This window comes from Helianthus annuus, chromosome 6 (assembly GCF_002127325.2).
Source record: "Helianthus annuus cultivar XRQ/B chromosome 6, HanXRQr2.0-SUNRISE, whole genome shotgun sequence".
NCBI classification, from domain to species: Eukaryota; Viridiplantae; Streptophyta; class Magnoliopsida; order Asterales; family Asteraceae; genus Helianthus; species Helianthus annuus.
Genome location: NC_035438.2, coordinates 27,739,021 through 27,752,651, shown reverse-complemented (window position 1 = coordinate 27,752,651; position 13,631 = coordinate 27,739,021). Strand labels below are relative to the sequence as shown.

At 36.5% G+C, this 13,631-nt stretch overlaps 1 protein-coding gene and 1 long non-coding RNA gene across 5 annotated transcripts; both read right to left on the bottom strand.

Moving 5' to 3' along the window:
- Nucleotides 1–4,160: 4,160 nt before the first annotated feature.
- Nucleotides 4,161–6,607, bottom strand: LOC110865087 (UDP-sulfoquinovose synthase, chloroplastic). Of its 2 annotated transcripts, XR_004860375.1 has the most exons (4): nt 6,456–6,607; nt 4,878–5,964; nt 4,318–4,769; nt 4,161–4,287 (listed from the first exon to the last, which is right to left on the bottom strand). XR_004860375.1 is itself a non-coding variant. In XM_022114289.2 (3 exons), exons 2-3 carry the CDS (start codon nt 5,916–5,918, stop codon nt 4,368–4,370), a joined length of 1,443 nt encoding a protein of 480 aa, XP_021969981.1. In that variant the 5' UTR covers nt 5,919–5,964; nt 6,456–6,607; the 3' UTR covers nt 4,176–4,367. The 2 variants fall into 2 exon arrangements, 1 of the variants encoding a protein (XP_021969981.1); XM_022114289.2 differs by having other exon boundaries at nt 4,176–4,769.
- Nucleotides 6,608–10,349: 3,742 nt separating this feature from the next.
- Nucleotides 10,350–13,415, bottom strand: LOC110865086. Of its 3 annotated transcripts, none has more exons than XR_002550350.2 (6): nt 13,219–13,415; nt 13,048–13,126; nt 11,570–11,877; nt 11,247–11,436; nt 11,022–11,117; nt 10,350–10,693 (listed from the first exon to the last, which is right to left on the bottom strand). It is a non-coding gene; the product is annotated as an uncharacterized LOC110865086 (long non-coding RNA). The 3 variants fall into 3 exon arrangements; XR_002550349.2 differs by having other exon boundaries at nt 10,350–10,690; XR_002550348.2 differs by having other exon boundaries at nt 10,350–11,117.
- Nucleotides 13,416–13,631: the final 216 nt, after the last annotated feature.

The following is a 13,631-nucleotide window of genomic DNA, read 5'->3' as shown; positions in this document are numbered from 1 at the left end:
GCTTAAAAATAAGTTATATGTTAACTAAACATTTGCCAAAAAAATAGCCACATATGACTATAGAGGAGGTAATAAGTACATTTACTAAGTTTATATATATGGAAATCTATAATTCGGGTATTATTCGGGTAAATGGGCCGGGTATCGGGCGGGTATCACTAAATCCCATACCCGTACCCATACCCGAATTTTTTCTATTTTTAAGCCCGTACCCGGCCCATACCCATTGGGCTTCGGGTATACCCGGCCCGTATGTTTTGGGTTTCGGGTATACCCATCGGGCTTGGGCTTTTTTGCCATCCCTATGTAACACACGGGTTTGTAACCTAGTGATTGTAATACTAGAAAACAAGTTTGATGTTAAGGTTGTTGTGTTTGATATTTTATTATCGTTAGAGCTTGATTCGATGATATTTTTTTTTTTGTTTTCAACTTGTTAATTTATAGAACTTATGGTTGTGTTAATGTTTTTAAAATTATATATTTATTTCATAAAATAAGAATTAAAAAATGTAAAGAAATAAAGTCGAGGAGGTCATAATCAAAGGAATCTAATAATGAATCTTTAAAGCGCATTCAAAAATAATATAAGCAAAATGGATCCAAGTTTCTTAATGGAGTGGTTTGGGCATTGGTGCACAAAGGGTCTTCACACTTCACTTGGTCTACATCAACCATCCCTTTATTTCATTATTTATTGCTCAAATATAAAATAAAATAATTGCTACGATATTTAATTTAAAAATAAGAATTTATTGTCACTTTATTTATTATTTACTAAAAGTAACACAATTAATAATTTGGTTTAATGTGTGATGTTTGGTAAGATTCCCAACAATGAATAACCAAAATTACAACACCGAAGGAAAAACTCAATATACCACATTTTTTAATTATGTTACATAATATCTAATCGGTACTCAAAATGAACAAATGCCTTTGCACACAAAGGTCTTTTTATGTTTTCAGTTTTGTACAGTTTCATTCTTATATGAATTATCCGAAGGGATACATAGACCAGACTACCGAACCGTAGGGGGACCACAAAGGACGAATGTACCAAAAGAACGAAGGCAAATCATTGTTTGACGGATGAGACGAACACAGCACTTGCCGAACCATGTGCATAAAAGGGAAGAAAGTACGAGATTTGACAACCTGACATTAAGTACGAGTTTGTTATACATTTAATGCCACCTAACTGACAAGATGGCAGAGTGAATAGTAGATAATGTCGGGAAGATACCATACACATAAAACAAACACCAAAAGATCTCACACTCCCCAAAGATAGTTGGGGAACACTTATAAAGGAAATAGTAAGCGAAAGTCATCCTTTGGGATCTGGACGAAGGTCCGGGTATGCCGAAGGAGTGAAGAAAAGCCTACGGGTTGACAAGACCGCCTGCAGAACAAGTACATCCAAAACATCAATCACCAGTGATGTTTATCTCTGGTAATACACATGCATTTAATGTCCAACTAATCTTACTCTGTATAAATAACGCATTTATCACCAAAGGTAAAGGCAATTAAACATACACACATAACTATAATACAAACATTTCTCTCTAAAAATGGTGAACTTACTCTCACGCCGGAGTCAGGTCACAGAGACTTCCCCCTCCCTGTGACGAGACTGACGGTTTCCTTTAGTGTGCAGGATCTTGAAACCCTTCTTTCCAACCCGAGGATCACACTGTGGAGGTAGAAGCTGCCCGCCTGGATTTAATACTTCTACATCATTAATTATAGATTGTCACGCAATTTCTTTATAAAACCAAAATGATGGTTCCATGATACATTTGACCTTGTATTTCTTCACTATAATCATAATAATCCTACCCTACTCTCTTCTACAACTTGTGTTATGACCCACTCCAATTCATAAACTTGTTAACCTCATCATACAAAACCAAAATCGCTGTAGCTCTCGTGCTCCCTCGAAAGGGCCCCACGACAAAACGACCACAGCCCCTCCGCTTTAAAAATTGTTTTCCAGCAATCCAAAGTGTCTTTATACATGGGTCGCTCCATACCCGACTGCATCATCATTATTTTGTTACCATTTATGATGTTGTGCATGAACATTCTTTTGTGACAAGTATAAATCAAGCAAAATACATAGTTAGCCAAGCAGAATTAACAAAAGGTGTCGTCATGTCTCTCCTTTTATGATTCCCAGTAGTGTCACCTAGAATATAATGATAATGATTCTACTTATATACAAATCAAGATCCTGCTTTGCCATTATTATGCATTATCTTCCAATGGCCAATAAGTGATTCTTTCTTTCTTTGGTTCCTTAATAGTTGATATTTCTTTTTGAACCACCCTCTTCGTGTCATTGCCATCTGATAACGCATCATCATCTATGTAGCCAAAGCATCAATTACAGATGCTCTATTTTTATTATATCAACCATCGTTACTATCATAATTTCATTCTAATTTTCTTTACGTTGCTTGCGTTATTATCTTGCATGACAAACTTGTAAAGCTTTCTAAAAAATTAACAAGGGTCGACATTAGTACTCAACATTGTGACAAATTAAAACGTTAATACCAGATTTTACAACAAAAAACTATTTAGATTTTGCAACAAAAAACTATTTGGATCTGACATTGAAACTTGGCAGAAACGACAAGGACCAACGGTGTAATTTTTTATGGTTTGAGTCAAATTACGAAATTGGTCTCTAGGTTAAGATTTTTACAGCTTTCAGTGTACACTGTTGTTTAAATATGCTAAATTGATTAGTTAATTTTAAGGGCACTTTAAGTCATTTTAGATTTTAACATATTTTATTTTTTATTTCTTTATAGCTAAAAGAGTAAATGCATATGGATTTAACAGAAAATTAACTGTTAAGCCAACGGACCATTTACGCAAGCAAATACATATGAATTTTGACGCATTTGTGTCTTTAATAAGATTGAGAAAAGTAAGGCGAGTACAAACTCTCGCAACCAGGCAGACATGTCAACGTCCTGCCTTACTTTTCGAAGAAAGTGTATGACGAGTAACTCAACAACTAAGATCTCCTCGTGTTGCCAACACGCGAGGACAAAGAAATAGCCTATAGCTTCCTCACCTATAACCATGAACCTTAACTTCCATAGATAGTAAGGCACCTACTACGTAAGAATTAGTCTTCCATCTTTACAAACTTATGCATATACTAGTGTTATCCATCACACATAGCCGTATATGCTTTGTAGACACCACTTGTACTCATCTCTTTCTTGCTAGTGTGAGAAATAAATAAACAAATAAACATACCCAATAACATATTTAACACCATAATCATTGTGCAACTCACATAATCATTTTAACACCATAAGTCAGACCGACGGAACAGCATCTATGACTTGGTTCAACAGCTCACTATTTACTTGGTCATCGTATTCATAGAAAATAATATATCAAGCAACTGTGAATAGTATCTATCTATAACAATGTAATTTCAATGATTTTAAGGTTGGACATTTAAGTGACAACGACGAGCGGGGTTGACCAGACATTCTTTGGTTCATTTCTTCTAAATTTATAACAAAAGTACTATTAGGGGTGTTCAAAAAACTCGTGGCTCGCAGCTCGCTCGAAACTCGCTCGAAAAAAGCTCGAAGAAAGCTCGGCTCGAAACTGGCTCGGTTGTAAACGAGCCAGCTCGGCTCGGCTCCATTTGTAAACAAGCCGAGCTCGAGCTTGGCCTGGCTCGGCTCGTGAGCTCGTGAGCTGGCTCGATAAGGTTTACATCCTTGTCCCACATCGCTTAGAAAACTAAAACTAAGGGAGTTTCTCCCCTATAAAAGAAGGTAAAGACAATGTACAAAATAAATTAACTATTTATACTTGCATAGTTAGCCATATGGTTAAACTAAATGGCAATTATAGTCCATACTCTATGAAGAAATTCATTTTAAGGGCTTTTTAAGTAGTAAATTTTGCGATTCTTTGTTAGTTCGAGCTAGATCGAGCCGAGCCGAGCTAGCTCGAATTCGAATCGAGTCGAGCTCGAGCCTCAAATCTCAGCTCGATTTGAAATTCGAGCTCGAGCCGAGCCAGCTCGAATCGAGTTCGAGCCGAGCTCGAGCTGGGTCTAGCTCGGCTCGACTCGGCTCGTTTACAGCCCTAAGTACTATTTTGACAAACAGCCATGAACAATGTTTCTGTTTCTTATAGAAACAAACGCTATCATATAATTCGTTCGGTCTGTTTACTGTCCTATAAACCTAACAAATAAGATTCAACTTATGTTGCATTACAGTCTTTTAAATTTTCTGGATCATAGTCATTACCGTAGTATCCCATAGGCCATAACACAAATATAACTCACCAAGTAAACCATACTCACTATTACACGTCTACGCAGATACAGTTTTTGGCTTCACACCAATCTTTCTCCAAGAAACACTGGGCATGATCTGCTTAGTATCCACACGGTCCTTAAACTGAACCGCAACGTTGAGCAGTGAGTCAAGAAGTGAGTCCGAAAGTAGGTGTGGTTGTAGTCCCAACTCAATGAGTTTCGTGTGTTTAGCATTGTAGTAATGTTCCTCAGCTTCAACTCTCGGGTTTGGCACAGATATTGTTTTCACCTCGATTCCAAGCTTCTCACCGGCTTTCGTAACAAGTGACGCAAGTTGGTTCACCGAAAACTGCTCTGTAAATTGATTAAATACCCGCATTTCACCGCGTTTCGCTGGAGTAGCAATTGCAAGCTCCACACATTGGACCGTGTCTCTTATATCCAGGTATCCTCGAGTCTGCATAACAGAAAAACACCAAATTACATCTCAACTAGACACATTCAATTCAAAATAAGTATAACGTAACTTGTAAGATTCGGTTAGCATTTATTTAACAGATCTAACCTGGCCTCCTTTGCCGTAAACAGTAAGGGGATGACCAACCGCAGCCTGAACACAAAATCTATTCAAAGCGGTTCCAAACACTCCATCATAATCAAATCTATTACAAAGTTCTTCATGCATCGCAGTCTCATCGGTCCGCACACCGTAAACCACACCCTGGTTCAAATCAGTAGCTCGTATCCCCCAAGCTTTACACGTAAACGCGATATTATTCGAATCGTGTACTTTACTCAGATGGTAAAACGAGCTAGCTTGTTTTGGGTACGGCAAAGTATCGGTTCTTCCATTATGAGTAATGGTTATATACCCTTCTTCGATATCTATATTCGGTGTACCGTATTCTCCCATTGTCCCAAGTTTTACTAAATGACAATCTTCGCTAAACTCCTTTATAGCAAATAAAACGTTAAGTGTACCTAGAACGTTGTTTTGTTGGGTGTATACCGCCCTTGACCGGTCAATCATGGAGTACGGGGCGGACCTTTGTTCACCAAAATGGACTACAGCGTCGGGCTTGAACGATGTGAACGCCTCTGCCAAAAACTCGAAGTCACAAACATCACCAATGTAGAGACTTATGTCTTTTTCGGTAAGAGATCTCCACCGTCGGATCCGGTCATGAATAGATGAGATCGGCGTGAGTGAATCAAGCCCAAGTTGGTGGTCAAAGTGGCGACGAACAAGGTTGTCAACAATGGCAACTTCGTAGTTTTTGTTGGATAAGTGAAGGGAAGTAGCCCAACCACAATAACCATCACCGCCAATGACCATTACCCGAGTCGGCCTTGACTCTTGACCAGAGGTTTGGTCAGAACCGGACCCCGTTTTGGCTGTTGGCTGCTGAAGAGTGGTTGCACGCACCGACAAAAGTTTATGCGCATTCTTTCTGTTTAACGGAAGGGTTTTGAACGGTTTAACTGAAGTTTGTAAAGTGAGTGAAGTAGGTAAAGAAGAAAAACATTTCTTCAACGAGTTAGGGCTATTATTTTTCGAGCATGAGGAGATATTCAACGGGCAAGACGCAGAAAGTAAATGTGCCATTTTCACATCAGACGCTTTAACCACCGATAAAATGCTGTATCAGTACCTACAGTAATTAAAATCGAAACTTTTAAATGTTAATGTAAACGAAATCGCTAACGAAATTCACATTTTACACGCATTGTCCAAAAAACAAACAGGGAGACTACAGTTTCACCTACTTGATAAACATTTGGTACAATCTTCATAAAAACAATTCTCAATTTGTGTTATTGTGTATATGTTCATAATCCAGAACAATTTATCTTTAAATAGTAAACAGGCTTTCTTATAAGGTCAACTGTACAACATAGTTAAAAAAGCCCTAAAATATAAACATCTTTATCTGAAGCAACTAAACCCTAAATTCAACAATTAAAAACCATAAATGTTACAAAAATTAGGTTTATCTTCAACAATTCGGAGCAAAAAATGAAATTAACACGAGTTCTTGGGTGAATTATACACAAACATAACGGATTGTTACCAATTGGAGATAACGAACATGAAATTGCATAATAAACGCCAATAGAAATGAGTACAAAGGGGAGGATATACCCGCTGAGTGATTAGCGACGAGAATCTGTTGCAATAAGTGTTGATGATTGTGGATTTGGTTGCTGTGTTATCTTCTTGTTCTGGTTTCGTCGTGATTAATAACTAAAAAATGAGCATCAAGCCAGCATTATATAACGGATATTCCTCTTTGCCCAATGTTGCTTGTTTTGCACGAATGATCCTTCAACTTTGTTTTTATGTAATTTTTGGTTTTGAAATTTGTCATTGTTTTTTACTAGGACGGCAATGCTTCATATGGGAAGAGTTATGAATTTTGATAATTCTAGACAAAATTGCTAGAAAACGTGCTTTTGCTTTAGGTTTATATAGAAGGTTTAAATAAAATCTCACTTGTCATTTTATATATTTAAAAGTCACTTCTTTACAATTTTTTTTCAGGTTTCGTCATTTATCGTAAACTCAAGAGTTAAACGCCTGGTTGGTCCCAGTGGTTTGCAAAAATTGCTGACTTAGTCCTAAGGCTTCACTAATTACACACTTAGTCTCAATACTTGCAAAAAATGAACTCGCTTTATCATTTGCCCTAACATCAGTTAGATTTCTTAGTTCACACACCCCATGTGCATGTCACATGAGGATAATCTTGTGTGAATTTACTTATTTACCATTGAAGATAAAAAAAAGAATATAAATTATTATATTATAAAAACCTTTTAGGGCCCACCCCTCATCCCCTCTTCTTCTTCAAGCCAGTAACCACCACCCATCATCTCCCAACCCTTTTCCGACGACCTTCTGAACCGACCAGCCAAGAACTCAGTCACCACCAAGCCTACAAACCTACTCCTTCACTATCGACCAACCAATCAATACAACTGCGAGAGGAAGAACAGGGAAGATATGGGTCGGTAAGTGAGATTGAACAATAATTGAGATGGAGGCATTTATATGATATCCGAATAAAGGAGTGGATGATCTAAATCAAACTGATCCGACCTGGAGTTTATTCGGATCCCGCGTGGATTGAATTTGTATGTGTATTTAGAATTTAGAATGGATTCCCTCCCAAAATCACCATATACCTCCACCATAACATGCCACATCAGCAAAAAGCTCCTCTATCACATGCCGCATGGCCCAAATCCAGGTGGTTGTTGATGTGAAACATGAGGCCGCCTCTCACATTTCTAAGTGCCCCCCAATAGATGATGCCAAAAATACACCAAATTTGACAGATGGGCATTAGGCATCAAGTCGGCAGGTCGAAAAGAGGCCCTTTTGAGGTCAAAGAGGACGATCCAAAAGCCGAAAAATTGAGGCAGTGATGGTTATTACACTTTCTGCCTATGTTGTTGTACGTTACAATGCATATGTTTTGCCTACCGTTTACTTTTGCATTAAAATGACACCATTTCATGTTTTACTACTCTATCAGTTTTATTTTTTATCGTTTTGTAGTTGTAAAATGTTGATGTTTGTTTTCCTTTTATACATTACAGGATGTGCTTTTGTTTGTAATGTTGTTTATATTTGTGTATACTTAATATAGATTATCTTTGTTTGTTACGTTGTTTAACGTAACCCGTCAACCAGACAGGTATTAAACTTTTTTTTTTACGGGGGCACAAACTAGTTGGGTTAAAACAAGATGTGTCAAAACAAGTCAGATCAAAATGGATCAGGTAAAAGTAAGGCATATTTATCCACTTAATGATTTTGTAAAACTATTCATAGTTATTTTCTTAATAATACGATAAATTTCACTTAGAGATGATTCTTTTCTTTAAAAAAAATTGTTTAGAAACCTTTTTATTGTACTTAGGCCGTTCAAATTTGTACTCCTTTGTCACTTCGGCCGTTCGAAAACAAAAGCTATGGGCACTTTCGCTAAATTAAGAAAGCACTTGAGCTAATTTAAGAAAAAAAATAGAAGGTTATTGTAATTGAATTAAAATAAAAGCCTAATCTATGACTGTCTGCATATAAAATATGAAAATCATAAAGGAATCTATTGAATATTGGCCAATAAAATTAGAAAATTCATGAAAATCATAAAAGAAATCATTGAATTTTTTTTTTTTTTTTTTTTTTTTTGAACGGCAAATCATTGAATATTGGTCAATAAAATTAGAAAATCCATAACTGTTTGCATTCAAAAACAAAAGCGAAGTGGGCTGGAGACTGATTGGACGGTGGGCCTAGGCCTACCTTACCTCCTGAATGCACCCGCCACCGGGAGAAACCTAGTCTCAAACAAATAAACTAACTCTATAAGACATAAGACGCAACATATTAACACGATATAATATATTGGGTTATAAAGTGAAAACTTGAAGTTTAATTCGCGAGATAATAAGACGTAATATATTAAGACGATACGATACATTAGCTACAGGGTGAAAGTTTGAAATTTAATGCTCTATCACTCTAACCTAAAGATCGATCACCTCATTCCATTTAATATAATGGTTGTTTAACCTTTTAACAACCAACACCTTTATCTTATTTTTTCCATTTTTTGAACCTTATTTGAATTTTAATATTGTAGTAAAATTGATCACTCCACCGCACCGGAACGGGTTCCCTCTAATATTTTAAATAGATCCTTATACATGTTAACCCCTTTATTAAATAGGTCATGTTTGGATTAACAATCTGTTTATTTAACTGATCGTGTTCGAGCTTGCCGGTTTAACAAGCTGGTTATAAAAAGTGATTATATGTGTGTTGTGTTTCGGGAATTTGCTCCGTATTAGTTTTCAAACTCATCAATTATTTATGGCATGTTTCCCATGTCATTGTTGTACGTTATTTTCTTAATTTTAATACTTAATTAATTCATATTTCTTGGATCAAAGATTATTTTTTTCTGTCAGGATATTTGACTATATCAAGATAAAAAGTTCAAAACAGATGCACCATTGTTGTCAAGGCGACTACAACAAACTTTTTGTTGGTTGAATCGAACATTTGTAATTTGTTTGATTTCACTGCTAAGAAATTCAACTTTGTTTTGACATAAATGTTTGTTTGCCAGCACCAGTTTATGGTTTTGCTATTTATTCTTCCTATATTTCTGTTCAGGTTTCATTGCAGTTAAAGCTGCTTTGGTGACATCGCTTGATCAAGGCAATCAAATAATGCAAACCCGGGTTTTAGTCTACCGTTTGTTACGTCAGTGAGATTCTCTCTTGTGGCGGCGCAAGCCCCTGCCACTGGCAGTGGGTGGTATGGTTTCCCGGGGAACGCCGTTAGCCAAACTATGACGCCAACGTGCGTCCGGTTAAGACAATATAGTCTGGCTAGAGTGATGTTAGGACCTTTTGTTTGAGAAGGTATTAGATCTCTCTCTCAACAAGTTAAGATTCTCACCTTTCAAAAAAAAAAAAAATGCAAACCCGATTAGGACAAAGCCTCGGGTGCATCGGATTCCTCTTGAACACCGCCACAATCGGTTCATCATGGGATCCGAGATGGGAGTTGTTGTTGGCAGTGTATCCGGTGTGATATAGAAGTTTGGAACATTCCGCAACGGTAATGTTACCATTAATTTTATAAAATAAAATAAAATGAACACTTTAAACTAGTTTAATACCCGTCCGGTGGACGGGTTACGTTGAACAGCGTAACAAAAATCAATATTAAGTGTACACAAATTTAAACAACTTTACACATAAAAGCACTATTCTTTAATTTATAAAAGGAAAACAAACGTCAACAATTTCAACCACAAATCCATAGAAAATAAAACTAATACTGAAACATGAATAAACATTAATAAATAAACATAAATAAACAACAAACATCAATCCGTAATATAAGGTTAAAACAAAACTTTCACCGGCTTTCGACATATTTAGGTCAAGCGACAAATATTTCTTTCTTTGTATTTTTAAAAAAATAATGTAATTTGTTTAAAAAAGAGCCCAAATCAATAACAAAACCTTTCTTAATTGGTTCATTTGCTCGTGAGAGAGAAGTTTGGGGAAAATGGGGAATCAAACTACTATCATTCCATCAACCTAAACTTGTACAAAAAACAAACACTACCTGCTATCATTCTCTTGTTTTAACAGACCATAGACTTGTACGAAAAAACATTCAAGCTGCTATTTATGTCCACAATCAACTTTTAATAAGCCATAAGCTTGTCGCCTGCTATTTATATCCCACATTTGACCTGCTTTAATTTCAGTAAAGCAAAAAGTACATTCAACTTGCCCTGCTATCATTCCAGCAACTTGCCATAAGCTTGTACAAAACATACTTTGAACCTGCTAATTATATCCACTTCAAATATAGTAAGACACAAGCAGTCAAAATCAAACTTCAAGCCCATGTTACTATTTAGCATAACCAAAGAACAAATCCCATTCCTCTATATGGCTGCCTCTATAACACTCAATACCAATCTCAAAGAAATAATAACTGATCAGACTCTTAATTTATGAAGGACTAAATGGTTTCTCTACCAAAACTGTATAAAAGAAAAGGTTTTAACTCTTCTGGATTCTTGTGGATGAAGGCTTGTGTAAGAGATATAAACTAAAGCACAAAAACATATCAAACATTAGGTATCTAATAATGAGATTAGAAAAATCATACCCCTTTTGCATGTTCCACCATAATACAACTTCCATCCACATCCCAACCATTTAAGTTGTATCGTGCAATATCAGCATCCCGTGGGTCACTGAAATCCTACAATAAAAATAAAGAGAGAAAGCACAAATGCAAAAGTACCATCAAGCTAAAGGTATGGAAAATAAACAAATAATCTATGCAATAACAACGACTAAAAGTATAATAGTAAAAGCAGCAAGTACATACCACAAAGGCAAAGTCATGCTTCATATCCACATGACGTATTCTGCGTAACCGGTGTCAAAAACAGTAAGACCATCATGACATTAAGAACCAAAAGGGTTGGTACTTCACCCCTGAAAGATGAGCTAACAGTAAACACCACTTTTCCATGGCAACTAAATCATAGATCCCAACCAAATTAGCGATGACGTTGCTGAGGAACCATAAATGTGTTGAAGAAATTCAAGTTAGGTTTATGAAAAGATGAATTAACAGAGCGTGCACTTATATAATTAATAATACAACAACATGAAGAAATAAAAATGTGAAAGGATCGAAAATAATACCTCGGCTTCATTGGCAGATCATTGAACTACATGTGCAATTCTGGTAACTTTCAAGCATCTTGAGCATACCCAGCCAAACATTCTAACTAAAAGGGCAGTTGAATAGGTCTCTAGCATTTCAGAATCCGTCATGGTGAGAAACCTAAGAGCAGAATCAGATCGCATGCATGCTTTAGCATGCATTTGTCGCACCGCTCTTTGTGTTGATCTTTTTGCAAAAGAAAGTGTTAGAAGAGGTCAAAAACCTCTTCCTGGAACACACATTGCATCACTTTTTGAGGATGCCAGAATCAGAGATGACCTCAACACTGTCACAAGCAAAAGTTTATTTAGAGAAGAGTTGGTAGCCACTTTGGTTGAAAGTTGTTTTCAGCTGTGGCTGCCATTGCCTGAATAAAAGAATTCAGGTATGGAGAGTAGAGTGATCGGAGCATTGGCTTATGGAACTGTTATGGTGCATTAAATTGGACCGAACTGGCTTTAGAAGTGGTGGAAGTGTGTCGACCTTGTGTAAAATGGGATTGTGAAGGCCGAACTTATGCTGTTGATTGTTACCTGAAGTTGTTGGTTAGGCTTTGCCATATTTTTTATACCAGGGGTGGGGTTAAAAGAGTCAAAGATGGGGCTTCTTAAGATCAGATTTTGAATGAAACTCGCTTACAAAATTTGCAACGAAAACTTGTAAATGATCTGCTTGAGGTTTGTGCAAGTTTGAACATTCAAAATTTATAATTTCATGCATATCCTTCTAAATTTTGTTATGCTGTATTTTCCCTTTAAAAACTAAAACTACCCATTTGGTAGTAAATAAAATGAAACAATTACATTTAATACTATGTTAACCGAAATAATTTACCATATTTTTTAATATCGTATTATGAAATCTAGAAGGATTTTTCTTTTTTTTTTTGAACGGCTTTGCCTTTGCCAATGGACCACCACCCCATTGGTGAAATCTAGAAGGATTTACATGGAAACTTTGAACTGATAGAAAGATATACATGAAATTAATTCTAAATGCCAACTTGCTTCAGTTTTTATTTCATCTTATATCCATTTTATGCGGAATATATATGTCAATTTGGCAGGTGAACTCTCCTAGAATTGTTGCCCGGCTTATTTGGGCAATTTCAGAACACATTGACTTAGAAGGTTTGGATCCTCTTTTAGCAGATGACCGAGATGATGCACAGAACATCATCATATCAAAGATACACAAAATCTTATTCAATGCTTACGCATCTGCCACTTAAACAAATAAGCTGCAAGATATTCAAGCAGTTCTTTTATGTGCTCAAAGATTAGGATCATCAAAGATTGCTCATCAAAGAGCTAGAAGAGTTCAGGGCTGACCCATCGACCGATTCTGTTAACAAACATCAGGCTCGTATGATATTGCAGAGAATCAAATACGTTTCTAATCATTCTGATTACAAGTGAAAAGGATGCAACAGGAGTGAAAATTAGGTTAAACTTACAATTCTGGCACTGGATGAATTGAATTGAAGATCAGAAATGTGACGGAGCTCAGCGGCACTAAGAACAATTTGGTTAGCCCTAGAAGCACAAAAACGTGAAAGCTTCAAGAAACAACAAAACCCCTTTTATTTAATCAAAGCTCCAATTTAGATTTGTTTTTAAAACCGTACCTGAAATCACGAGAGGGAGACGATGACTGATCAGGGATGAATCACCAATTTCTACGTTGTGGGAAGCTTGGAAGAAGATCCAATGTTAGAATTATGAAAGCCGATGATTGGTTCTAGTGAGGCGATTCATCCAATGCGTCGAATTTGTGTATTTGTGTACATAGGAGGAAACGAACTTGGCAATGGTGGGGGTGGAGGGTTTATAATGGGTGGCTTAGACCATGTGTAGTGTAACACCTTATAATGCCCTCACCATGGGGCATTATCAGACACGTGGCGTCCTAGTCAGCAAGGGGGCATTATAGCAAAAGTGGCGTAGTGCGAATAATGCCCAAATAATGCCCCTTTCAATCCTTAAACAAAAAAAAAAAAAAAAAAAAAACAAAGTGATTTCTCATTGGTGGGTCAAACAT

What these genes read in the sequence shown, in the direction of transcription:
- LOC110865087 (XM_022114289.2), bottom strand. Translation starts at nt 5,918, where the DNA reads ATGGCACATTTACTTTCTGCGTCTTGCCCGTTGAATATCTCCTCATGC. An exon ending in TTTACGGCAAAGGAGGCCAG is followed by an intron (nt 4,770 to 4,877) that starts GTTAGATCTGTT and finishes TCTGTTATGCAG; the next exon opens with ACTCGAGGATACCTGGATAT.